Here is a 26,748-nt window from a genome sequence, read left to right on the forward strand (position 1 = left end):
TGGATGTTCCTTGCCAGAGGGATAACCTTTTTGGTGAGAAAGTAGAGGATCTGGTTGACCAGCTCAAGAAGCACAATGATGCTATAGATTCTCTCTCCAGCCGGGCGTCTTCTGCTACTACCTCCTCATCTAGGAGGTTTTTTGGAGGGAAGAGGAGTGCTCCCTATTCCTATGCTAGGCGTAGGTACACTTCTGCTTCTCGGCAGCCTGTCCAGGCTCAGTTCCAGCGTGCTCGTTCCCATCAACAGCGTGCGCCTAAGGCCTCTGCGGCTCCCCAGCAAAAGCAAGGGACGGGCTTTTGACTGGCTCCGGTTCAGCATAGCCTCGGTAAATATGTCCGTGCCAGACGACTTGCCGGTTGGGGGGAGGTTGATATTTTTTAACCAAAGGTGGCCTCTCATAACCTCCGATCGGTGGGTTCTTCAAATAGTCCGGTCAGGATACACCCTCAATCTGGAATCCAAACCTCCAAATTGTCCACCAGGAGCTCATTCTTACCGTTCCCAGCACAAACAGGTACTTGCAGAGGAACTCTCCGCCCTTCTGAAGGCCCAGTGGTCGAACCTGTTCCACCAGGGGAAGAAGGGCTGAGATTCTATTCCAGGTACTTCCTTGTGCAAAAGAAAACAGGGGGGATGTGTCCCATCCTACACCTAAGGGCCGTGAACAAATTTCTTGTCCGAGAAAAATTCAGGATGGTTTCCCTAGGCACCCTTCTTCCCATGATTCAGGAAAACGATTGGCTATGCTCTCTGGACTTGAAGGATGCTTACACACACATCTCGATACTTCCAGCTCACAGGAAGTATCTTCGATTTCGGCTGGGAACACAGCACTTTCAGTACTGTGTACTGCCTTCTGGCCTGGCGTCTGCGCCCAGAGTGTTTACCAAATGCATAGGCGTAGTTTGACCGTTTCATGTCCAGCATTTCTCCTCTCTCCGCTTTCCCCTCCATCCATCCAAGTCTAGCAATTCTCCTCCTTCCCCTGCCCTCCGCTCTGTCCAGCAACTCTCCATTCTCCCCTGCCCTCCCCTCCATCCATCCATCTCCAGCAAATTTCTTCTCTCCCCTTTTCCCTCCATCCATGTCCAGCAATTCTCCTCCTTCCCCTGCCCTCTGCTCCGTCCAGCAACTCTCCATTCTCCCCTGCCCTCTCCTCCATCCATCCATCTCCAGCAAATGTCCTCTCTCCTCTCCCCTTTTCCCTCCATCTATCCATGTCCAGCAATTCTCCTCCTTCCCCTGCCCATCCTGTTTCTGTCCATCCCCTTCCATCCAGCGTCAGAGCGTCTCCCCCACTCTCTCCCCTTAGCAGCATCTGTAAAACAACGTGGATGCAGCAGCTCACAGGTTTACTTGCTGTGTTAACTGAACAACGACAGCTGCGCGGGGGAGTGGAAACAGTGATGCCTGCCTTACTTACAGTGGACAAGATAGGCTGGCTCACACTTCCACTCCACTCCCGAAGTCACAGCGACAAACGGGCAGGCAGCGCTGCGGTAGTAAAATCAACAAGGATGCAGGTTCGACTCCGCCCTTCACTTCAGGTTAAAAAAAAAAGTTGCCGTTCCAGTCGTCCTCGTTTGGGGGGGGCAATGCCCCCCCAGTCTATGCCCATGACCAAATGCCTAGCAGTAGTCGCAGCGTCGCTACGCAGACTGGGAGTGCATGTGTTTCCTTATCTCGACGATTGGCTGGTGAAGAGCACCTCAAAAGAGGGTGCTCTGGAGTCCATGCGAATGACTATTCGGGTGCTAGAGTTACTGGGGTTCATCATAAAATTATCCCAGGTCCCATCTCACCCCAGTCCAAGCACTGGAATTCATTGGAGCCCTGTTGAATACTCAGACAGCTCGAGCTTATCTTCCCGAGACAAGGGTGGACAATCTTTTGTCCCTGGTGTCCATGGTTCGAGAGTCTCACCAAATCACGGCTCAGCAGATGTTGAGACTTCTGGGGCACATGGCCTCCACAGTTCATGTCACGTCTACATATGAGATCAGTGGTTTCAAGCTGCGGGGGATCTAGAGGATGTCATCCAACTGTCCACCGGCTTTCGGAATTCTCTCCACTGGTGAACGATTCGATCCAATTTGACCATGGAACGACCATTCCAAGTTCCTCAGCCACGAAAAGTACTGATGAGGGATGCATCTCTCCAGGGGTGGGGAGCTCATGTAGATGGACTCCACACTCATGGAGCCTGGTCCTTTCAGGAAAGAGGTCTGCAGATCAACCTCCTGGAATTAAGAGCGATCTGGAACGCTCTAAAGGCTTTCAGAGATCGGCAGACAATCAGGTTGCCATGTATTATTCCAACAAGCAAGGGGGCACCAGATCTCGCCCTCTGTGTCAGGAGGCCGTCCAGATGTGGCTTTGGGCGCGCCGTCACGGAATGTCCCTCCAAGCCACTTATCTGGCAGGCGTAAACAACAGTCTGGCCAACAGGTTGAGCAGGATAATGCAACCTCACGAGTGGTCACTGAACATGGGCGTTGTCCGCAAGATCTTCCGAGCGTGGGGCACCCCCTCGGTGGATCTTTTTGCCGCTCAGATCAACCACAATATCCCTCAGTTCTGCTCCAGGCTTCAGGCCCACGACAGACTAGCGTCAGATGCCTTTCTCCAGCATTGGGGGACAGGCCTTCTGTATGCGTACCCTCCCATACCTCTAGTAGGGAAGACTTTGCTGAAACTCAAGCAATACTGTGGAACCATGATACTGATTGCACCCTTCTGGCCCACGCCAGATTTGGTTCCCTATTCTTCTGGAGTTGTCCTCCGAAGAACCGTGGAGATAGGACTGTTTTCCAACCCTCATCACCCAGAACGAGGGGTCGCTTCTACATCCCAACCTCCAGTCTCTGGCAATCACGGCCTGGATGTTGAGGGCTTAGAATTCGCCTCCTTGGGTCTTTCAGAGGGTGTCTCCCGAGTCTTGCTTGCTTCCAGGAAAGATTCCACCAAGAGGTGTTACTCTTTCAAATGGAGGTTTGCCGTCTGGTGTGACACCAAGGCCCTAGATCCTCTTTCTTGTCCTACATAGACCCTGCTTGAATACCTTCTACACTTGTCAGAGTCTGGTCTCAAGACCAACTCCGTAACAGTTCACCTTAGTGCAATTAGTGCTTATCATCGCCGTGTAGAGGGTAAGCCTATCTCTGGTCAGCCTTTAGCTGTTCGCTTCATGAGAGGTTTGCTTTTGTCAAAGCACCCTGTCAAACCTCCACCAGTGTAATGGGATCTCAACGTCATTTTCACCCAGCTGATGAAAGCTCCTTTCGAGCCACTGAATTCCTGCCATCTGAAGTACTTGACCTGGAAGGTCGTTTTCTTGGCGACTTACTTCAGCTCGTAGAGTCAGTGAGCTTCAAGCCTTGGTACCGCAAGCACCTTATATCAAGTTCCATCACAATAGAGTAGTCCTCCGCACGCAGCCTAAGTTACTGCCAAAGGTGGAGTTCCATCTGAACCAGTCAACTGTCTTGCCAACATTCTTTCCCCGTCCTCATACCCGCCCTGGCGAAAGCAGTTTGCATACCTTGGATTGCAAGAGAGCATTGGCCTTTTACATGGAGCGGACAAAGCCCTTTAGACAGTCCGCCCAGATGTTTGTTTCTTTTCATCCCAACAGGAGGGGAGTCGCCATCGGAAAACGCACAAATCTCCAATTGGCTAGCAGATTGTATATCCTTCACTTACGCCCAAGCTGGGCTGACTCTGTTGGGCCATGTCACGGCTCACAATGTTAGAGCCATGGCTGCGTCAGTGGCTCACTTAAAGTCAGCCTCCATCGAGGAGATTTGCGAGGCTGCAACGTGGTCATCAGTCCACACATTCACATCTCACTACTGCCTTCAGCAGGATACCCGGCACAACAGTCGGTGCTGCAGAATCTGTTCAAGGTTTAGAATCCAACTCCACCCCCCCTAGACCCATTTTTGTTCTGTTCCAAGCTACACTCAGTTAGTGGTTTATGGTTTCAGGTCAATCTATGTTATGTCCTCGCCGTTGCGACGTCCAACTGACCAATGTTCATTGTTTTGAGTAAGCCTGGTTGCTAGCGATACCCCACATGTGAGAACAAGCAGCCCTCAACATGTGATTTACATGTGTACATCAAATAAACATTGAAAACCCAATTTTAGAAAGCTGGGATGTATATATGTAAATCTACAATATGGGCATATGGCAAAGGGGTGTGATTTGAGGACTAAGGTGGGGCCAAAAAATCCAAGTGCATTTCCTATTTTGGAAGGGGAATACATGTCTGATCACAGATAGTATCAGAATTTATAGCTGCTCCTGGACCTGGTAGTTTGTAACAATGCTTATTTTGGGTAGCACTCCACAGAAGGAATTAAGGGAGGTGGTCCCCTTAATCCCTCAGTGTTTCCCCCTCCCTCCCAAAACCAATCACATTCAGACATGTGTATGTCTGCCATTTTGGAAACCTACATCTGTGTGTCGGTACTTACATATTTAGGTTCTGAACTACCAGCTTACTTGTGTAAGTGCCGACACTTAGACACGTAATGAGGTGTAGCCAGACACCCAATTTTGGGTGAGCAGAATCCCACCCCGCCCCACAGGCAATTCAGTCTCTCCCACCAGCTTGCCATATGATCTCTCAAACCCTCACCCCACCCCAAGTACCTTTTAAAATAGCAAACCTTCGCCAGCAATGACCGATATACGCTGCTCGTGCTGACCCTCAGACTTCCCTCAGAAGTTCTCCCGCCTATGCATAAATGCAAAGTTGCAAAAGTCTCACAAGGCCACTGCTTGAACTCTCAACAGCCATTTTGAATCGGTGCCAGGACAAAGACAGTCTGAAGATGCGCCGGGCAGGAAAGACGGGCCTCTTTCCTACCCCGAAGAGGTCACTAAACCACCAGATCACCACACTAAGGTAAAAGAGGGGAGGGGAGGATAGAACGCCTGCCTGCCGTCCGCAAATCTGGGCAAACAGGAAGGCAAAACCCACCCAGTTGCCCAGCTGTGTCCTCAAAAAGAGGATATGTCCAGGTAAAACCGGACATATGGTAACCTTACATTGAGGATTATAAACTGTTGCTCCGGGAGCCTTTTTGGGCAACTCTCACACCTGCTTCAAGAAGCACAATCTTGAATTTCCTTTATAAAAAGTCAAATCTTACTCCTGCTCTGTTCAAGATATGAGCATCTGGGGGGTGGAGAGGGGGAGGGAAGGTTCTATAAAAGTTGAAAGCTTTGCAGTGACTGTTTCTCTACCAGGCAAGGGAAGTTATCTCTTGCTTTGTTCAAGGACATAGAATAGGTGATGTATAATGATTTGTTGTTAATTGTATTTGTATGTCCAACTGTATGGCAACATTGCTTGGAACATTTCAATAAAAGATTTCAACAAACTGGTTGCTCCTGCCACACAGAGCCACAATATTCATGTGCATTCCAGCACGTATTCTTAAAAAAAAAAAAAAGCTCTATGTCAGCAGAGCTAAAATAGTACCAGGATCAGTATATCCTGACCTGGCTGTATCAATTCTGATTTCTACACTCTATCAAACATGAACCCTTTAATGCACAATAAAGAACTTTTTGGGGCGGTAATTACTTGGGAAAATGCTGGGAATGCTCCCAGCTGTTACACAGGCCTTGCACTTAATATGCATTAATTTTGTATTTAACTTGCAGTGAGCGCAAAACTTTACCAAACTTTAGTAAAAGTACCCTGTGAGGAAGTGGATGGTATAGTAATCAGCACTTCCCTCACCAAGGGCACAGTTTAGCTGCCTGAAAGCAGGTGGTGCTAAACTATCAAAACAGGTCTTGAGTCAGAAAACCAGGGCTCAGAGAGGGAAGGAAGGTTAAATGCTCAGAGCGAGTGTAGAACCAGGGAGGCCTCAAGTGTAGAGGCTTCCAGGAGGGAGGCCCCGAGGCAAGAGGACTCCATTCTAAGCTGAGCTACAGTATCTAAGAAGAGGACCAGGGAGTGGTGTGACTCAAACTTCATTGGTATCAGAGTTGTGTGGGAAGACTGGTATTATTATTTTTTTTGTTACATTTATACCCCGCGCTTTCCCACTCTTGGCAGGCTCAATGTGGCTGTAGTTGGTTAATTCGCTGGCACTTTTCTTTGCGTCTTTGGGTAAGGGCCAAGAAGAATGTTTCCTTTCTCCTTCGGGAAGAGTCCATTTTGTAACACATAATTCAAGTCAGAGCCATGCCTAGGGTCTCTGGCGCCCCCCTGCAGACTATCAGTTGTGCCCCCCCCCCCCCCCCCCGGTGAAATGGTAGGAGACACCATGGATTACATTCAGAAAGTACTTGTTTTTGATATGAGGAACCAGAGAGAAATAAACAGACTGTACTTGTGGTAGACATAAGCCTATGAAGCAACAGGAGGCACAAAGTCTTCTTCTTTTTGCTTGCAACCCTGGTCTGTATGACCAAGTTTGTGTCCGACCCAAGTCACACCTTTGATCAAAAACCCTTATTTATTTTAAATATTTGTAGTCTGCCATAACCTCTCACTCTAGGCAGGTTACAATAAAACACACATAAGATAATTAAAATTAAAACAAATATCAGACTGCAATGACAAAAGTAAAATTTACAACAAAAAAGCCTGAGAAAATAAATGGGCCTACTGTTTCCTAAACTGTGTTACTGAGCTAATGCATCATAAAAAAGCACCTTCAACATAAAATATAGCAGAGCGGTATAGATTCAATTTGATTTGTATGAACAAAGATACGCCAAATAACATTTTATCAGCATTCTAGTGAGCGGGGTCTGGTAGCAGTACCTCCACTCAGTTGGGTCTTTATTTCATTTAGTTTTTTTCCTTTGTTGGTGCTGTGCTCTGGAATTCTCTTCCAGAGGACATTAGACTGGAACATGATTTATTACATTTCAGGAGACTGGTGAAAGCTCATTTGCTTGTGATGGCCTTTGTTGCACCTTGAGCCCTGTGGTTTTGGGGAATTTCAGCAGATGAGAGCAGTATGTTTTGCTGTTGTTGGATCAGTTGCTATGTGGTTGCTGTGAACATGATCACTGACGTGGTACTGTGTTGCTTTTATATTTTGTTCTCTCTGTTATTTTTTATGTGCCATGGTGAAGTCATGATGGGATCTGATGGATTATTGGTTTCATGTTTTGCTACTTTGTCTTATGTATTGTATTATAGTTTTTGCTATTTTTTCTTAGGGTTTTTATTTTACTCTGCTTAGTACCAGACTAGAAATAAATAAAATAAAAACTGCAATCTTGTGACGCAAATCCAAAGCAGACCACTGCCCTTGACCGATTTAGCCTAAAAAGTAAAGACTGAATTTAAGCTAGAGTTTAAAACATTTTCCTCACAAGAACAGTGCAGAAAAAAAAACCCTTTATTAAGTAAAACTACTACTACTACTTAACATTTCTAGAGCGCTACTAGGGTTACGCAGCGCTGTACAAAATAAACAAAAAGGACAGTCCCTGCTCAAAGGAGCTTACAATCTAAAGAACGAAATGTCAAGTTGGGGCAGTCTAGATTTCTTGGGTAGAGGTGTAGAGGTTAGGTGCCGAAGGCGACCTTGAAGAGGTGGGCTTTAAGCAGAGATTTGAAGATGGGCAGGGAGGGGGCATGGCGTATGGACTCGGGGAGTTTGTTCCATGCGTGGGGTGAGGCGACGCAGAAAGGGTGGAGCCTGGAGTTGGCGGTGGTGGAGAAGGCTACTGAAAGGAGGGATTTGTCTTGAGAGCGGAGGTTACGGGTAGGAACGTAATGGGAGATGAGGGTTGAGAGGTAAGAAGGGGCTGCAGATCGAGTACATTTGTAGGTTAGTAGCAGAAGCTTGAACTGAATGCGGTAACTGATCGGAAGCCAATGAAGTGACTTGAGGAAACAAACTTCTACTAATTGCTGTCCTGGCTTCCCTACAAAGGTGGCTATGGTACACATGTTATGTTTTCTTCCTGTAATTGAAGAATAGCTACAAATGCATTTTATTTAAAGAAAAAAATACGTTCAAAAGCAGCAGAGAAAAATAAAAAGATAAAACTCAGGATGTTGACTATACTAAAACAAAAATCATTTAAAAATAATTCAAACTCCTTTCTGCTAGTGAGATCACTTGCTAAGTAAAATTAGGGGTCCTTTACTAAGCTGTGGTAGCGCTTTTAGCTTGCAGTAGAAATCATCTGGCAGTAAATGCCAAAACGCCCATAGAAATATACTACTACTACAAATCATTTCTATAGCACTACCAGTCGTACGCAGCGCTTCACAATTGAACACGAAGAAAAGACAGTCCCTGCTCAAAAGAGCTTACAATCTAAATCAGGACAAATAAGGGATAAGGGAAGGACAGACAAATAGGATACATAGGGAAAAGGGACTATTGAAGAGAGGAAGACAAGATAAAGGTTATGAGCAGGTGACAGGTGAGGAATTGAAAGCAGCATCAAACAGGTAGGCCTTTAGCCCGGATTTGAAGGCAGCCAGGGAAGGAGCTTGACGTAATGGTTCAGGAAGTTTATTGGGCATCTCAGCTTTTACCACCAGCTGATTTCTACCATGAGCTAAAAAAGCTACCGCAGCTTAGTAAAAGGCCCTCTAAGTGTTTGCCTTTTTAGAAAGGTTTTTTTCTTGGTTCTCTGTTCTCACAGAACCATGTAAAGTAAGGAAGCAGAGTGCTGACCAGCATATTTGGCCTTATCCACTGCCACTGATAATCTAAAATTATAATCAAATTTTGGATTATCAGTGGCAGTGATCTTATCAACAGAGAATTTATTTTAAGAAAAAGTGATTTGGCCATGACAAGTATGCATCATTAATGTCAAAACACTATCAAAGGATAACATATGAAATATGTCTGGAAAAAAATAAGATGTCAGGATAAGAAGCAGAGGGACTCTTTTACTAAGCTGCAGTAAAAGGGCCCTGCGCTAGTGGCTGCAGTCGTTTTTGCCGCACGCTGAGACCCTTTTTACTGCAGTAGGTAAAAAGGCTGAAAAAAGAAACGGCCATATGGTTAGACTGCACTTACCGCGTGGCCATGTGGGGGGGGAGAGCGCTTACCACCACTCATTGAGGTGGCGCTAAGGGATCCTGCGCTAACCTGGTGGTAACAGGCCAGCGCATAGCACTTCCCAATTACCGATGGTTAATACTCTGCGGAAATATTTTTCAAATATTTCTGCTAGTGCCGGAAATGCCGCGCACTAGGGGTGGAACTACCGCAGGTGCCCGCGTTGTGATGTAACCAGCTTTTATTTGAAACTCGATTATTCTGGGCTCTGATTGGCCTGGAGGTTTGAAATTACCCAGCAGATGCTGACTGTTGATTCAGTCTTAGCCCGGAAGGAAAGAAAGAAAGACAGATCTCTTTGCTGAGGCTCGGTGAATTGTATGTCCTGACCTTCCCAAGTACTGCTTAGACAGTATACAATTGTTTAGTTAGCATTGTGATTGATCCTTATTTCAGTTACCTGTTATTGTTTGCCAATTGCACTATTTTGTTCCACAATATTTTTTTAAGAGCATAAACATAATTTCTTGTCTGGACTGATAGAGAATCCTGGTGGTTTGTGGTTTGGGTCTGTAGGTGCTTTCTGGGAACTGTGGGACCCCTGGGAGTGTGGCCTCCAGTAACCTAGAAATCACTGGGGATAATCTGAACGCAGGAAACTCACCCAGAGGTGATTGTGACTCGGTTGCTGCGAGGAGGGTGCTAGTGTAGAGCACAAGCGGAAGGTGCAGGAAGATCCGAGCTGTGCTGGGGACAGACCCTCCAGGTGGCCGAAGGGTTAGCCCCAGGTGAGTGAGTAGGCGTTTTATGACAGACCTACTAAAACATCATGTTATGAGAATCAGGTGCTATTTACTTATTTATTCCATTTATATCTGACATTAAACATAAATTAGGCATTTAAAATCATTTTCCCCCCTGTGCCTAGCTCAAAAGAAAAAAGATGGCAAATGAGAACTTGCTCCTTTTGTTTTGTGGATTGCAGTGGTATATTATAAAAATGCACTTGATATTTTTATTACTATTATTTAAAAAGACAGCTATTGAATAATGAGGGCAGAGCTACCCTCATGCAGAAGTACAGAGTCAGTCTAAATGTGCCAATTTTGTCCAGTTCAGCACACTATCAGCTGCCAAATTCATACAAAGTTAATAACTGCTGTTTCTACCAGCTACAATAATTTTTGAAGCTGTTTTAGTGACTGAATAGGTATCATGAAATAAAAATTCAATAATTAGATATGGGAAGCTTTCAAGTAAATTAAAAAGCTGTCAAGTAAAATAATCTTTTGTCCTCCACCTTTTAAGGCATTGCCTATCCAAATGGAACAGCTTTAGACTTTTACAGATGGACTAGGCACGAGCAGTTCTTTATTTCTAACTAATAAAAAAAGATCCATTTCTGTTTTGAAGGAAACGGGCGCTAGCAATGGGGTTTTTTTTTAGTGTGTTTTTGGTAATCACACAGTTGTTAGTAAAGTATTATAATGAGAAGGAATAATTGTTAAATTTGTAAATCATTCCAAGCTTTCCCCCCCCCCCTTCTCCCCCTCCAGCCACCCATGTCAAGCGACCCTCCCCTCCCCCCCTCCCCCCTGGGCACATCACCCAAACCCCTACCCCCCCCCAGGGCACATCAACCCCCTCGCTACCCGCAACCCCCAATAGTAACGGTGTCTGGCCGCTGCTGCTTCTCCTGTTGAGCAGCAGCGGCCGTTACAAAAAGGAAAAAACGGAAAAAAAATTACAACCTGAAAAATACAGCTCCGTAGACAGCCATCTGGCATTGGCTGTCGTCTCTGCAGCCAGTCCTCCTCTCCCCTCTGACGTCGCTGCACTCCTCCAGGGTCTTCCTCCAGGGGCAGTGACGTGCAAGGGAGAGGAGGAGCGGCTGCAGAGACAACAGCCAATGCCAGACGGCTGTCTATGGAGCCACGTTTTTCAGGTTGGGGTTTTTTTTTTAATTCTTTCTTTTTGTACCGTCCGCTGCTGCTCAAGAGGAGAAGCAGCAGTGGCCGGACAGGGTTACTATTGGTGGTTGCGGGTGGCGAGGGGGGGAGTGGAGGGTCGCTGGACAGAGAGAAAGAGGGGGTGGGGCTTGGGTGATGCGCCGAGGGGGGCACTAACAGCTGATTCCTAGGCAGGGGGAGGAGTAGGGAAACACGCTTTCGCAGTTATGGAACCTACAGACCTGAAGACAATCAACGAAATAACTATCTTCCGCAAATCTCTGAAGACACACTTCTTTAACAAAGCCTACAATGAGAACCGATAACCTCACCAATATCCTTCACCAACCCAATCAGTTATGAAAACCCACCCTCTATAACTACCCTAATCTCTCCCTTCCTTCTCCTTTCTTCCCTTACCTAAACTATGCACAATACTACTGTATCTAAGATCCTGGAATGACAATGTTATATAACCATGTAAGCCACATTGAGCCTGCAAATAGGTGGAAAAATGTGGGATACAAATGCAATAAATAAATAAAGGTGTGCTAATCAAATCAGCACAGTATGATAAATGCTAAGAAGCCCATAGGTGTAAAACACACTTCTTAGCAATTAGCACACCTTAGTAAAAGGATCCCAAAATGTTTAAGGGGAAAAAGATTTTTGCTTTTCCAGATTATTTTGTGATGCTCAGAAGAAAAGACGACATTTATTACTTCACCCACAGTGTTCTTCAGTTGGGAGCTTCATTTTACCTCACATTCCTTTGTAAACGTATTGTGAATTTCCGGTCAGTGAAATATGTTTTGGGGGATTCTTCTCATCTAATTGCTTTCCTGGCTATAGTGTGTGTGTGGGGGGGGGGGGGGGGGGGGGGGGGTGGGATCTTGCATGTTGCTACAGGATCTATCAGTCATTGACGGGAGTGGTAGTTAATTTGCTCTATTGACGATCATGAGTGTCTTTTCTTTCTTTTAAGTTCCCTAGGGTCCCCCCCCCCCCCCCTTCACACTTTTCCTTAAATGTTCTCCAATTAGGGTACTGAACTCTCTTTTGTGGACATCAGCTAAGCAAATATATGTTTTCTTGTTACCTAATATGATTTATCCTGAATGGGTAAAGTACAGTACAGCTAAGATGAAAATTAAAGAAACACAAGTTTATTTATACTTGGTTTGCATTTGAAATATCATAAATGCATTTTTTAATGGGAAAGAATAAAGATTAGTAACAAAGCTACAGAGAATGAAACAGAAGTGCAAATATAGAACTGACCAGTCCTACAGAACATCTGCTGGAAATCGGGAGGAAGAGTGCCGCTGATGAATGTCTGTTTAAACTGTGCCTTCTTGCTTCTAAAAAGAGGCACTGAATTGAAAGAAATGAATTGTGGCAGTCATTGGTGTAGCAAGAGACGCAAAGCCTCACTATGAGGCCATACAACTAGCTGCCCGCCAGCGCTGCTATTCATATGCTGAAACAAAAACACACATTGATCTGCTCAGATCTTAGGGGTCAACTCTCAGCAAATACCCATGCTGGGATGTGAGGAGTTATTCAGCAGTTCAGAGTAAAAGGTCTCCTTTTGGGAAGGTAGGATTGAGCATGTGGATTTGAATATTGCAAGGATGGTCAATAAACTGAATTGCTGAACTGGTAGAGACACCTTCATTTCATAGCAATGTCCATCCTCATTGTCACCATTTGTGCATAAGTCCTATCACACAGGAGATGGATTCAGGACTGCTACCAGCTGGGGCCAATGGATCTGAGTATACTCCCAACTTGGGCTGCAGGTAAAAAATGTGATTATATTTATTTATTTGGATTTTGCTCACACCACACCTTTTTCAGTAGTAGCTCAAGGTGAGTTACAATCAGGTACACTGGGTACTTCTCTGTCCCTGGAGGCCTCACAATCTAATTTTGTATCTGAGGCAACGGAGGGTTAAGTGACTTGCCCAAGATCACAAGGAGCCGCAGTGGGATGTCAAGACTGCTGCTTTAACCACTAGGCCATTCCCGAAGACAATGAAAATGCCAAACTTGCACAAACCTGTAGATTCCTTATAAGGAACACCGTGATACGAGAGGCAAGGATCTGCACTATCCGAATATACTGAAACAGAACAGACTAATGACAAACACAAGATAAAATATTCAAAAGGTCTACTGCACACACCTACAACATTGAAGATTATCTAGAAAACATAGCCCAAGTGTGTGCTGCTTCAGGGGTACAAAGTTAAATGAATGGTTAAAGAAAGATTCATCAAAATCACCTCAGAGCATAACTGTAGTAAACAAGAAGATCCAGCAGAGTCTCCCCCAACAAAGCACTCATTTGTGTTGTACCCCTGATGCAGCACAGCTAGGACAAAATATGCTCATGTTGGGTTAGACCACCTTCAGGTACTGTGGTAGTGTGCAATAAACCTTTCTGACATTCTATCCTCTTGCTGGACATCTGAGGTGGGGGAGGATAAGTAGGAAAGGAAAAGGAAGGGAAGATGTTGTTGGACTAAGGAGGGGTAGGGAATGAGAGATGCTGGACATGGAAGCAAAGGGCCTTGAGCTGGCCTTGGAAAGGGACATGGCTGAAGTTTTGCCTAGGGTATCAGATACTCTTGGGTTGGCCCTATAACAGGTGCTGCTATTCATTCATGAGATATATGGGGAAGAGCATAACAATAGGGGTAGTCTAGCATCTTCCGCCAGGGTCACTTTACTCATACTGCCCCTCTCCTCAGGACCCTTCACTGGCTCCCTATCCGTTTTCGCATCCTGTTCGAACCTCTTCTACTGACCTATGGGTGTATTCACTCTGCTGCTCCCCAGTATCTCTCCTGCACCCCTTCCCGTGCACTCCGCTCCATGGATGAATCCTTCTTATCTGTTCCCTTCTCCACTACTGCCAACTCCGGACTTCGCGCCTTCTGTCTCGCTGCACCCTACGCCTGGAATAAACTTCCTGAGCCCCTGCGTCTTGCCCCATCCTTGGCCGCCTTTGAATCTAGACTGAAAGCCCACCTCTTTAACATTGCTTTTGACTCGTAACCACTCGCCTCCACCTACCCTCCTCTCTTCCTTCCCGTTCACATTAATTGATCTGATTTGCTTAATTTATTTATTTTTTGTCTATTAGATTGTAAGCTCTTTGAGCAGGGACTGTCTTTCTTCTATGTTTGTGCAGCGCTGCGTATGCCTTGTAGCGCTATAGAAATGCTAAATAGTAGTAGTAGTAGTAGTAGGTCAATTTTCAAAAGGGACTCCAAAAACCAATTAGCACAAAGAAGATGAAAATTATATATGGGTGGTGGAGGGGGGTGGTTAAGATAACATTTCTTTAACTGCATTACACAGGAGTGAGGGACAAAGAAGTGAGCACAAAACCATGTAAATATTCCACTCCTTATTCCACCGTTCACTGTAAAAGGAGGGACAATGTACATTGGAGTTTTTGTGCCCATATACAGAACATTTCCAGATGTAGTTCCTGCTTTGAAAATCGCCTACAGGTGGTCTGCCCAGGCAGGCTAAAAGATGCCCCCTCCCAAAGAAAAAAGCTGGCATTTGAGTCAAAGTCTTCATCTGATCTTAAGTTATTACTCAGTGTTACTAGCAATATATTTATTTATTTATTTTATGGCATTTGTATCCCACATTTATCCCACCTCTTTGCAGGCTCAATGTGGCTTACATTTTGTCATAGATACTGGAAGTAGCATTGAGTATACATTTGGTTTACTGAGGGTTTTGTGTTACATGGTAGTTAGATAGATGAGGGCGTTAGAGCAGAAAGACATTATAACACATTATAAGACAGTCTAGAAGTTTTAAGACTATACAGTTACACATGCTGATCTTTGTGATATATCTTGTCGAAAAGATAGTTTTTCAATAGTTTGCGGAAATTGGTCAATTCAAAGACCGTTTTCAGGTTACGTGGCAGCGCATTCCAAAGTTGCGTGCTCGTATAGGAAAAGGTAGATGCATGCATTGATTTGTATTTCAGACCCTTGCATTTGGGAGGATGTAAATTAAGGAATGTGCGAGAGGATCTTTTTGCGTTCCTGGGTGGTAGGTCTATCAGCTGTCTGACATGTAGGCTGGGGCGTCACCGTGGATGATCTTGTGGACCAGGGTGCAGAGTTTGAACGTGATACGTTCCTTTAGTGGAAGCCAGTGTAGTTTTTCCCGCAAGGGTTTCGAGCTTTTGTATTTTGGAGTGCCAAATATTAGTCTGGCTGCTATATTCTGAGCTGTCTGGAGTTTTTTAAGTATTTGTTCTTTGCAGCCAGCGTAAAGTGAGGTGCAGTAATCCAGATGACTAAGTACCAATGATTGTACCAGATTGCGAAAGACATTTCTTGGAAAAAATGGTCTGACTCTTTTTAGTTTCCAAATTACATGAAACATCTTTTTAGTAGTGTTATTTGCGTGGTTCTCAAGTGTTAGGTGTCGATCAATTGTAACACCAAGGATTTTTAGGGAATCCGAGACTGGTAAATTCAGTTTAGGTGTGTTGATGGTGGTAAATTTATTCTTGTTGTATTGCGAGGTTAGTACCAAACATTGGGTTTTCTCTGCATTGAGTTTCAACTGGAAAGCATCTGCCCAGGAATTCATAGTATGTAGGCTTTGTTTGATTTCATTGGAGATTTCCCTTAGATCTTATTTGAATATAGAGAGAGATTGTTAAAAAGCAAGCTTTATTTGGTAGGAGGAAAAGTTGCACAGTCAAAAGTATGTCAGCATAAATGTTAGGGTGGTGGACTTTGGTCCTGGGGAACCGAGGAACTGAGTTCGATTCCCGGCACAGGCAGCTCCTTGTGACTCTGGGCAAGTCACTTAACCCTCCACTGCCTGCCGCATTGAGCCTGCCATGAGTGGGAAAACGTGCGGGGTACAAATGTAACAAAAAATAAAAAAATAAAAAGCTGGGCAGAGTGGATGAGCCAACCGAATACCCCATCCTCATTCTAGTTTATTCATGAAAGTAAAATATAAGCTCTTGCACAAGGCACTTGTATGTGACCTTAACCCTTCCAGGTAATTAAAGAAACAGAGAAAAGATACATGCAAAATATTTCCTCATTCTTAACTCAGTGGTGGACTTCCTTTTTAAAAGTAACATGGCCACAGGATGAGATCAATGAAAAAGATGCCCAGTCCTGAATGCTGCAGTTTGTGAAGCCTACCTGCTTTTCCAGTCCCAAGAAGACGTATCTATGGTAGTGTAATGCAGGGATCTAGAAGAATCCTAGCATAGCTCCTGGCCCAGAGCTAACAAAATGAAGAGCGATCTAAGATATAGGAAGCCAGCTCTGTCAGTGCTGAGCACCCCCAATACTGAGCAAGCTCCTTCATTGTGACCAAGAAGGAGTCATTTGTATCTTGTTTAGCAACCCCAATCATTTTGAAATGTTGGTACCTATGACTCAAGAAAGCTCGTGGAGTCATTAACTACTTGGCAGTTAAGATTCAATGTAAAATAGTGTACAATCATGCATTTGGAGCACAGAAATCCAACATACAGAAGATAATGTGGGTGACATATTTAGAAGCTACCAGGAAAGAAACTTTCGGATGACCATATCTAATATTATTATTATTAGTTACATTTGTATCCCACATTTTCCCACCTTTTTAAAGCTCAATGTGGCTTACATAGTACCGTAAACGGCGTTAGCCGATTCCAGTATGAACAAATACAGGTTTGAACAATACCAGGTGAAACTGTGGTAGAATGGGTTACATGTATGGTAAATACAACTGGGGGAACTAGAGAGGGAGAGGAAGAGTTGGGGTATGTCCATTACGGTCTTTGGTTACGTTGTGTTGCAGGTAGCCAGGTTTTTTTATGTTGGGTCAGTGGGGTATGCTTTTCTGAACAGGTCTGTCTTTAGTAGTTTCCGGAAATTTAGGTGATCGAACGTAGTTTTTACTGCTTTTGGTAGTGCATTCCATAGTTGTGCGCTTAAGTAGGAAAAGCTAGATGCATAAGTGGATTTGTATACGAGTCTGATGCTTGGGTATTGGAGGTTTAGGTATGATCGTGCTGATTTTATGGTGTTTCTGGTTGGCTTGGTCGATGAGGTCTGTCATGTACCCCGGTGCTTCGCCATAGATGATTTTATGAACTGTCGTGCAGATTTTGAAAGCGATACGTTCCTTAATCGGAAGCCAGTGCAATTTTTCTCGGAGTGGTTTGGCGCTGTCAAAATGCTTTTTTCCAAATATAAGCCTAGCTGCTATGTTTTGGGTGGTCTCAAGTTTCTTTATAATTTGTTCTTTACATCCCGCATAGATTCCATTACAGTAGTCTGCGTGACTTAGTACCATTGACTGTATGAGGTTGCGAAATATTTCCCTCGGGAAGAATGGTCTTACACGTTTGAGTTTCCACATTGAGAGAAACATTTTCTTTATGGTGGACTATAAACTTGGGTCTCTAGTGAGAGGTTTCAGTCGATTGTTACTCCAAGAATTTTCAGGTTGTCTGATATAGGGAGGGTGTATTCTGGGGTGTTAATGTTTGTGGGTTTGTATGTGTTGTATTGGGATGAGATGATAAGACAGTGTGTCTCTTCTGGGTTGAGTTTTAGTTGGAATGCATTTGCCCATGAGTTCATGATGTCTAGGCTGAGCTTGATTTCGTTGATGATTTTTGTTAGATCATGTTTGTAGGGGATGTATAAAGTAACGTCATCAGCGTAGATAAATGGGATAAGGCCTTGGGTAGTGAGACCATCATGAGGTTGAAAAGGATTGGTGATAATGGTGATCCTTGTGGTACTCCACAATCTGGCTTCCAGGGTGATGATATGTTTGTGCTTGATTTCACTTGGTATGTTCTGGTGGTTAGAAAGCCCTTGATCCAACTGAGAGTATTACCACCAATTCCGAAGTAATCTAAGAGTCTTAGCAGTATGTTATGGTTAACCATGTCGAACGCACTTGACATGTCAAATTGGAGGAGGAGAATGCAGCAGTGAAATAGGGCAAAAAGGAAGTTGCTACAGTACACAAAGACAACATATTCAACAACAACAAAAAAAAGAGGTTATAATCAAGTCTGTTGTTGTGTTTTGTTTTTTAATTTGGTGATCTGATATACCGTCATTTAAAACAAAGCCAGCAATTCTGGACATAAAAGTCCATAAAGAAAACTCCAAACAGCACAGCACATAAATGATATCAAACAAAAATTCAAAATCAATGGCCAAGGAAAAAAAAAAAAAAAGAGGAAGGGAGGAGATGTAAAATTCTCAAACGCTTAAAGCTAGTGCCTGGTCCCTGCTGCTGGCCTGAACCTGGTGGGAGAAACTGCTGCAGCAGCTGGCTTCAGAAGGAACTGCCACTATTTGTTATTAGACCATCACCATGATAAATTCAAAGTAGAAACAGAAAAGAGAAAGTTGAAGAGTCACCTTGGGGGAGGAGATTCTAACTGCCAGAGCCACCAAGAATAACCAATAAACCAGGGTTACTTAAAGCACATTTCACTGATGTTCTATATCAGGGTTTGAGCTGCTCCTGGGATACACAAATGCCAACATCAAATAACAGTAATACTTGAACATTTCTGAAACATACTAAAAAAGGTGTCCGTTACCACCAAAACAGGGAATTATAATAAAGTTTTCTCTCAGACAGACAATCACAGTAAAGGCAAAGATCCTCACTTAAATTACTAGATTCCCCCATTTGCACCAGAAGAAACAGACATGACAACAGCTTTTGCCACTTTTTTTCTATATTCATTTACTGATCTTTTGTGTCTCAACGAAAAAGCTCTGGAACTAAGCAGAACCCCCAATTGATCTTAATGGGTCAGTTCAAACACTCGTAAATAAATCACTTATGCTCAAAACTCCAGCGCTGAAAATATTGCAGATCAGCATGTAGAAGGAACTACCTAATGCTCAATGCTAATGAGATGCAAATTTAGACACGCTTATAGTGTTCAGCATTAGGGACTTCTGCAGGAGGACTGTGCCTGTGCATGCGCTCAAGAGCTGTGTGTTGAACACAGCTCTTGAGCACATGCCCAGAACGCCAGAGGACAAGGAGGGAAGGAGGAAGAAGTGCATCCTGGTAAGGAGAAGTGTGATCTGGTAAGGAAGAGAATAAGAAAGGAGACTGGCCAAAGCAGCAGAGGGGAAAATAGAAGGGATGCCAGCGGTGAGGGAAGAAAAGACAGTCACCCCCCACCTGCCCCTGAAAAAAAACCTCTTGTGCCTTTTCTCTGGCCTGGCCGTAAATATAGGTATGATGGACTCCCCTGGCTGACTGCTCTCCCTGCTCAAGTCCAGCAATCTGTCACCCTATAGCTAAGGCCCAGTTCCTACCCTATTCCTCCCCACCCCCATGGCTTGGCACAACCCTAATGCCAGCTCCGATCTGGTGTAGGGTTTGCCACGGAAGAAGCACCCTTGTTTGGCGTGTTGCCCCCTTAGCATTGGAGAAGAATATGGAATGATCTCCTTAGCATAAATTTGTATACTTGTCGCTCTCAGAGCCGGCAGGCTCGCTGTTTTACACTCATCGGCTCCAAGCATTTGGCACCAGCAAACGTAGGTGCTAGTCCAGAACTAATGGTGAGACCTGAGGGGAGAAAGATGGGAAGGGAGGAAAGGATACTTTTACTGTGGTAATAAAACTTTTACCATTCCCACAGGGCAGTAAAACGTTTTGTTCCCACATCCCTCTGAAGTGAGCAAACATTGATCGTAAGTGAGCAACGCTACCAATTTGTATAAGCGATCGCTCACATGGTCACCTTAGAGGGAACACTGGCTTCCTCTCATTTGCACGCAGGAATCAATAGCATGGCTTTGTAAAAAAAGGGCCATGGGACCTGATGCACAAAGGCAGCCATAAAATACGGGCCTCAGTAAAATTTAGCGACTCACTAACAGCTAGCGATGCACAAAGGGGATCACATGCAAATGAGCTGCATGGATACCCCTTTGTGCATAGCTAGCTGTTTACCAGTCTGAGCTATCAAATGCATTTGACAACTCTGATGCACCGGGCTCTCCCCAAACCCTGCTTGTGCTTCTGCTCTCCGAAAGCCCCAGAGCAGCCGTAAAATTTGCTCGTTAAATTACAGCTGCTCTAGAGCTGTGCATCTCCCGGAATACACATTAGACTATGAATGAGCTCATTAGAATACTAATGAGCTCACTATAATACATTTGCATGGGGTCTTTGTGGCTGCCATAGGAAAACTCCTTTGTGCGCATTACTAGCTACATAAACGTTTGCTTTAGACTGGCTAGAACCAGTCTAAAGCAAACGTTAATAGCAGGGTAAGCACTGTGCATCTGAGCCTTAGTCTGTTCTGCAGCTAGCACTGCTTCATCTAGTGCATTCCATTTTGTTAGTATGCATTTGTCAATAAGAGCAGTTATTCTGGTAATTGATGGGTCACTTTTTCTGCATTTTAGAGGAGGGCTAATGTACGTATTTCTGTCCCCTCTTTCCTCTCGTCTTAGCATCACAAATATCAAGCACTGTTCTGCTTCTGACAGAACAGACACTGTGGCAAAAAAAACCAAACCATAATGGCATTGCCAATAGAAGCATCGGTATAAAGCAACTATACTGTATTACCTATGGAGAAAGAGAAGATTGTCAAATGCCAAGAGATGTGATGGGACATGAAGAAAATGAGGCAGAAAAATACAGAAATAGTCCCACCACTACTAGATACCATCAGCTTGATTAAAATGAACTTCAAAATGCACCTTAATATGTGACCTGTACAAATTGCACCTGATGCACCCCAGAAGAAACTTTTCTTTGGCAAAACCTCAATGAAAGCACAATCTCTGTGTGTGTGAATATCATGCATTTCAGTACAGCTTTAAAGCACATCCCTTGACAGACACGGGAACACCACTTTTTAAAGTAAATAAGGCTATCTTTTCACAGACAGCATAAATACCAGTCCCTATTACCTTTCCTATACACACTTTCAGCACTTGCGTAAAGTACATAAGTATTGCCATACTGGGCCAGACCAAAAGTCCATCAAGCCCAGCATCCCGTTTCCAACAGTGGTCAATGTTCTGTCCTCCGACAGCCTCGCACTAGTTTATAACGTGATCCTAAAATGTGTATAATGCCTTTACTGTTTTTCTCATTTCTAAGGACTTTCACTGGTGCAATCTCTCATTGCAAAGACACATGAGCAAGGCACTGTGGGTAATGTAGTCCACAGGCAGTGCAACCACACTTGCTTGGTCATGTAAGAATTGTTACCACCTGGTTGTGTCCTCTCTCTCTCTGCCAAGCTTGGCTCTTTTGTCTTCCTGCTATCATTTCCTGTTCAGTCTTACTATATCTGTCCTGAGAGGTCAGCCAGGTATGACCTTTCCCTCCTATCTCTAGGACCACCCCTTGCTATCCGATGGCAGGCTCTGTCCCCATTGGTCTCTATACATGTTATTCCTGGGATTTTGGATTTTTCCAAGTCCATTTAGTAGCGGTTTATGGACTTGTCCTTTAGGAAACCATCCAACCCCTTTTTAAACTCTGCTAAGCTAACCGCCTTCACCATATTTTCCGGCAATGAATTCCAGAGTTTAATTACACGTTGGGTGAAGAAAATTTTTCTCCGATTAGTAAATTTAAAACAAATCGGAGAAAAGTTTTCTTCACCCGTGTAATTAAACTCTGGAATTCATTGCCGGAAAATGTGGTGAAGGCAGTTAGCTTAGCAGAGTTTAAAAAGGGGTTGGACAGTTTCCTAAAGGACAAGTCCATAAACCGCTACTAAACGGACTTGGAAAAATCCAAAATCCCAGGAATAACATGTATAGAATGTTTGTACGTTTGGGAAGCTTGCCAGGTGCCCTTGGCCTGGATTGGCCGCTGTCGTAGACAAGATGCTGGGCTCGATGGACCCTTGGTCTTTTCCCAGTATGGCATTAATTATGTACTTACTTATCTGCTCCTCCCTGTGTGAAGCCTCACCACTTCTTTGTCCTTTCAGCCACGAGGGGCTTCTTTCGCCATTCTAGCCAGGGACATGGAGCTAACTCCATCTTGCTCCAGACAGCTCTGTCCTGCTGAGAACTCCCTGTAAAGAACCTGGTTTTTTACCCTGAGAATATCTCCTTCCAAATGAGATATCACACATTCCAGTCACCCAGCTTTGGACTATTTCTACCTGTTCAACTACCTTCCCCTCCCCCTGCAATACAACTACCTGTCTTCAGATCTCCACCTCCCACAGCCTCCAGATTAAGAAGTCTCTGTATCCTGAACATCTATCTGTGAATAAATTATCTGTGATTTATTCAATAAAAGAGACTTCATAAAATAATAGAGACTTCAGGTGATTGCTGTGCCAGGGTTATACTCCATGATATTGGGGCTTCTAATTACCAAGCTCCAAGAGTCATGAGAGTCAATCCAGGTCACAAATACCTGGCAAGATCCCAAAAAAGTACAAAACATTTTATGCTGCTTATCCCAGAAATAAGCAGTGGATGTTCCCCAAATCTATTTTAATAATGGTCTATGGACTTTTCCTTTAAGAAGGTGCCCAAACCTTTTTTAAACCCCGCTAAGCTAACCGCCTTTACCACATTATCTGGCAATGGATTCCAAAGTTTAATTACATGTTGAGTGAAGAAACCTTTTCTCTGATTCATTTTAAATTTACTACTTTGTAGCTTCATTGCATGCCCCCTAGTTCTAGTATTTTTGGAAAGAGTAAACAGGCGCTTCAAGTCTACTCGTTCCACTCCACTCATTATTTTATAGACCTCTATCCCATCTCCCCTCAGCTGTCTTTTCTCCAAGCTGAAGAGCCCTAGCCGCTTTAGCCTTTCCCTCATAGGGAAGTTGTCCCATCCCCTTTATCATTTTCATTGCCCTTCTCTTCACAAAACCCTTACAAACATCTTTCTTTAATTACAGGTAAAGTGCCGTGGTAGCCGTGATAGTCCACTTTTAAGGTAATAAATAGAGGTAAATCAAAACATAGAAAAGAAAATAAGATGATACCTTTTTTTACTGGACTAACTTAATACATCTTTGGATTAGCTTTCGAAGGTAGCCCTTCTTTTATGCTTATTTCCGATCTGAAGAAGGGCTACCTTCCAAAGCTAACCCAAAGATATATCAAGTTAGTCCAATAAAAAAGGTATCATCTTATTTTCTTTTCTTATGTTTTGATTTATTTCTATTTATTACCTCTAATTTTACAGGTGAACTCTAGTCACACTTCCAACACCTTGAAACTGAATTCGAATACACCCTCTTAACAACAACGCTTCCAATGACATATCGTAAGCTGTAACAGATGACACTGACTAATCACAGTGCCAACTACAAACTGCAGTTTCATTGTGAGGCGAAAAGAAATCGCCCCATAGCTAACCAGTTCAGGGAATGCTATTTAACTAGTTGAACAACCGCTGGTACAGCAGAATAAAAAAAAAAAAAAAAACCACCAGAAGAGGCAGATCCATCACCCACCACCCCCCTACGCTGCACAAGTCTTTGCATCAGCAGTTCATCCACAGAATGGTTGAACAGTAAATCAGTTTCTTAAACCAAATGTATATAAGTACATCTCATGAACATCTCCACTGCTCCGCGACCAACCCGAAGGACACCGGGAGCCGGGCGATCCCTGATCTAATGCACCGATGAGTATACAGTAGAGCTCCCAAAAGTCCCGGGGAGAAAGGACGGATATCACCTCATTGATCAGCCCAAGGAGATACGGGAATCCGAGATCACTTACCGCACATGACTGCTAACGGGGAAACAGTGTCAGAAATACACGCTTCCTGCTCCAGGGGCTCACACACTGTCTTGTCTAGGCTCCTCTGGGTGACGTCATCCAGGCCCCGCCCCCTTCCCCGCTGTCTCCCCGGGAACGGCTCGAGACGGGCCGCTTTCTGATTGGTCGCTGGCTAGGGGCTGGAGTAAAAAGGTCTTATGTTGCTATACGTCATGCCGCTGGGCGGTACTAGCGTTGGGCTTTAGAAGGCTTGGCAGGTGAGACGTGGCAGAATTTGTGTATTTAAGGGTGACGCGAAGCAGGTACGACGGACACAAGGGGATGGGGGCGTCTTGCCCTGTGCTACAGTGATTCTCTCGGACTGCCCCCACGTCCTGCCCAGTACATGCTGGGACTTGTAGTGCTACTGCCCTCGCGGATGGTTCCTACCAGATCTGAACAAAATTGATCCGGTTCTGGGTTTTGGCCCAGTGCACGAGGGAACAAGTAATTCTGATTATAGTAAGGAAACTGACTAGGAAAAAAATCAGAACTACTCCAGGCACAGAAATACAATGAACTAAAACAGTAGGTTCGAAGAAGAGCCTCGTGGTTACTACTACTATTACTACTACCTAACATTTCTAAAGCGCTACTAGGGTTAAGCAGCGCTGTACAATTTAACATGCAAGGACAGTCCCTCCTCAAGGAGCTTACAATCTAAAAGACAAATGTACAGTCAATCTGATAGGTCAGACAGATTGGGGCAGCCTATATGTTCGAAAGGTTAGGTTAGGTCCTGGGGTAGTGGGTTCATAAATACATAAGTATTGCCATACTGGGAAGCCCAAGGGTCCATCGAGCCCAGCATCCTGATTCCAACAGTGGCCAATCCAGGTCACAAATACCCGGCAAGATCCCAAAAATGTACAAAACATTTTATACTACTTATCCCGGAAATAGTGGATTTTCCCCAAGTCCATTTAATAATGGTCTATGGACTTTTCCTTTAGGAAGCTGTCCAACTTTTTTTAAACTCCGCTAAGCTAACCGCTTTTACCACATTCTCTGGCAACGAATTCCAAAGTTTAATTACACGTTGCGTGAAGAAAACCTTTCTCCAATTCGTTTTAAATTTACTACGTCGTAGCTTCATCGCATGCCCCCTAGTCCTAGTATTTTTGGAAAGCGTAAACAGACGCTTCACATCTACCCGTTCAACTCCACTCATTATTTTATAGACCTCTATCATATCTCCCCTCAGCCGCCTTTTCTCCAAGCTGAAGAGCCCCAGCTACTTTAGCCTTTTCTCAAAGGGAAGTCGTCCCATCCCCTTTATCATTTTCGTCGCCCTTCTCTGCACCTTTTCTAATTCCACTATATCTTTTTTGAGATGCGGCAACCAGAATTGAACACAGTATTCGAGTTGTTTTCTATCTTTTAACCAGTTTTTAATCCACAATAGAACACTACCTCCTATCCCATGACTCTCCAATTTCCTCTGGAGTCTTTCATGAGGTACTTTGTCAAACGCCTTCTGAAAATCCAGGTACACAATATCAACCAGCTCCCCTTTATCCACATGTTTGTTCACCCCTTCAAAGAAATGTAGTAGATTGGGGCAAGATTTCCCTTCACTAAATCCATGTTGACTTTGTCTCATTAATCCATGCTTTTGAATATGCTCTGTAATTTTGTTCTTAATAATAGTCTCTACCATTTTGTCCGGCACCGACGTCAGACTCACCGGTCTATAATTTCCCGGATCTCCTCTGGAACCTTTTTTAAGGTGACTGTGAGCAAGTCACTTAACCCTACCTTGCCCCAGGAACAAGTCCCATTCTCTTTTTTTTTTTTTTAGTTCAAATGTATTTATTAAGTTTTCAAAAAATATACAAATAAACAAAAGAAACACAGTCCTAACCAGGATGTCATAAGAAAGAAAGAAAAAAAAATTCTGTACAATGCAAAATATAGAATGCCGTTACAGACGATTAAAGATGAACAAAACAAACAGGTTTACATATCAAGAAGTTAATTCACATAGGAAGTTTGACAAAATTTGGCTACTTGTTCCCACTTTTTATGAAATACCGGTAAAGAATTGGTACATTCAGCTAGTACTTTTTCATATTTAAAAGTCGTACGTACAGTAGCCCACCAAAAGCAAAAAGCAAGCAGTTTATGATTTTTCCAATTTTTTATAATAGTAGAGATTGCTACCGCTAATAGTGCATCAAATAATTTATAGTTACACTTAACTCCTGCTTGTTTCAACCCTGCAGAACGAAAAACTATAACATGGAATGAACGAGGGAGATTCAAATGAAAGATAGCACAAATTCTGTCCCAAACTGATAACCAGAAATCCTGAAGAACCGGGCAAGAAAAACACATATGCTCTAATGTACTTATATCTCCATTATAAGACCAACACAAATTTGAAGATGTAGAATCCACCTTATGTTGTTTAACTGGGGTCCATAATGCTTTATGTGAAAGTAAGAAAAGTGATTGCAATATAGGGGCAGAAGCAATAGGTTTCGTAGATTTAATCCAAAGCTATTTCCATAACTTATCAGACATGACATAATTAGTGTCCCTTGTCCATATATCTTGAAGAGACACAATTTTCGAGTGAGTAGATGGTAGGAGTACCGAATAAAATTGTGAGGCTATTCCCTTTGTTTTAGAGTCAAATATATGAAAAATGCCAGGGTTTAATTGTGCATTATAATACTTCCTCAGCCATTTGGCAAGTGCAGACTGCAATTGTAAATATGTAAAATATTGAGTAGTAGGCAGGTGAAATTTTAGTATTAGCTCTTTAAAAGAGATAATATTAGTGCCAGAACACAGATCAATTATACAATATATTCCACAGGAAATCCACTCCTTCCAAATAAAAGAAGAGCTAATTTTTATGTGAGCATGACTCGAAAGTGATGCCATTTGAGAAGAGGACAAGGATATTTCACAAGTAGAATCTAAAAAAATAAGAGCCTTAAGCATGTCATAAATAATGGGCCATGAGGTAA

The 26,748-nt window shown here is 43.7% G+C and overlaps 1 protein-coding gene across 2 annotated transcripts in view; it reads right to left on the reverse strand.

Moving 5' to 3' along the window:
* GFPT1 (glutamine--fructose-6-phosphate transaminase 1) overlaps positions 1-23,805 on the reverse strand; it is a 137,032-nt gene extending 113,227 nt beyond the window's left edge. For both annotated transcript variants that reach the window (XM_030201865.1, XM_030201864.1), the window contains exon 1: positions 23,732-23,805. In XM_030201865.1, the coding sequence (XP_030057725.1) occupies positions 23,732-23,738 (7 nt within the window). In that variant the 5' untranslated portion in view covers positions 23,739-23,805. The remainder of the gene's footprint in view (positions 1-23,731) is intronic.
* Positions 23,806-26,748: the final 2,943 nt, after the last annotated feature.

Source organism: Microcaecilia unicolor, chromosome 4 (assembly GCF_901765095.1).
Source record: "Microcaecilia unicolor chromosome 4, aMicUni1.1, whole genome shotgun sequence".
Taxonomy (NCBI): domain Eukaryota; kingdom Metazoa; phylum Chordata; class Amphibia; order Gymnophiona; family Siphonopidae; genus Microcaecilia; species Microcaecilia unicolor.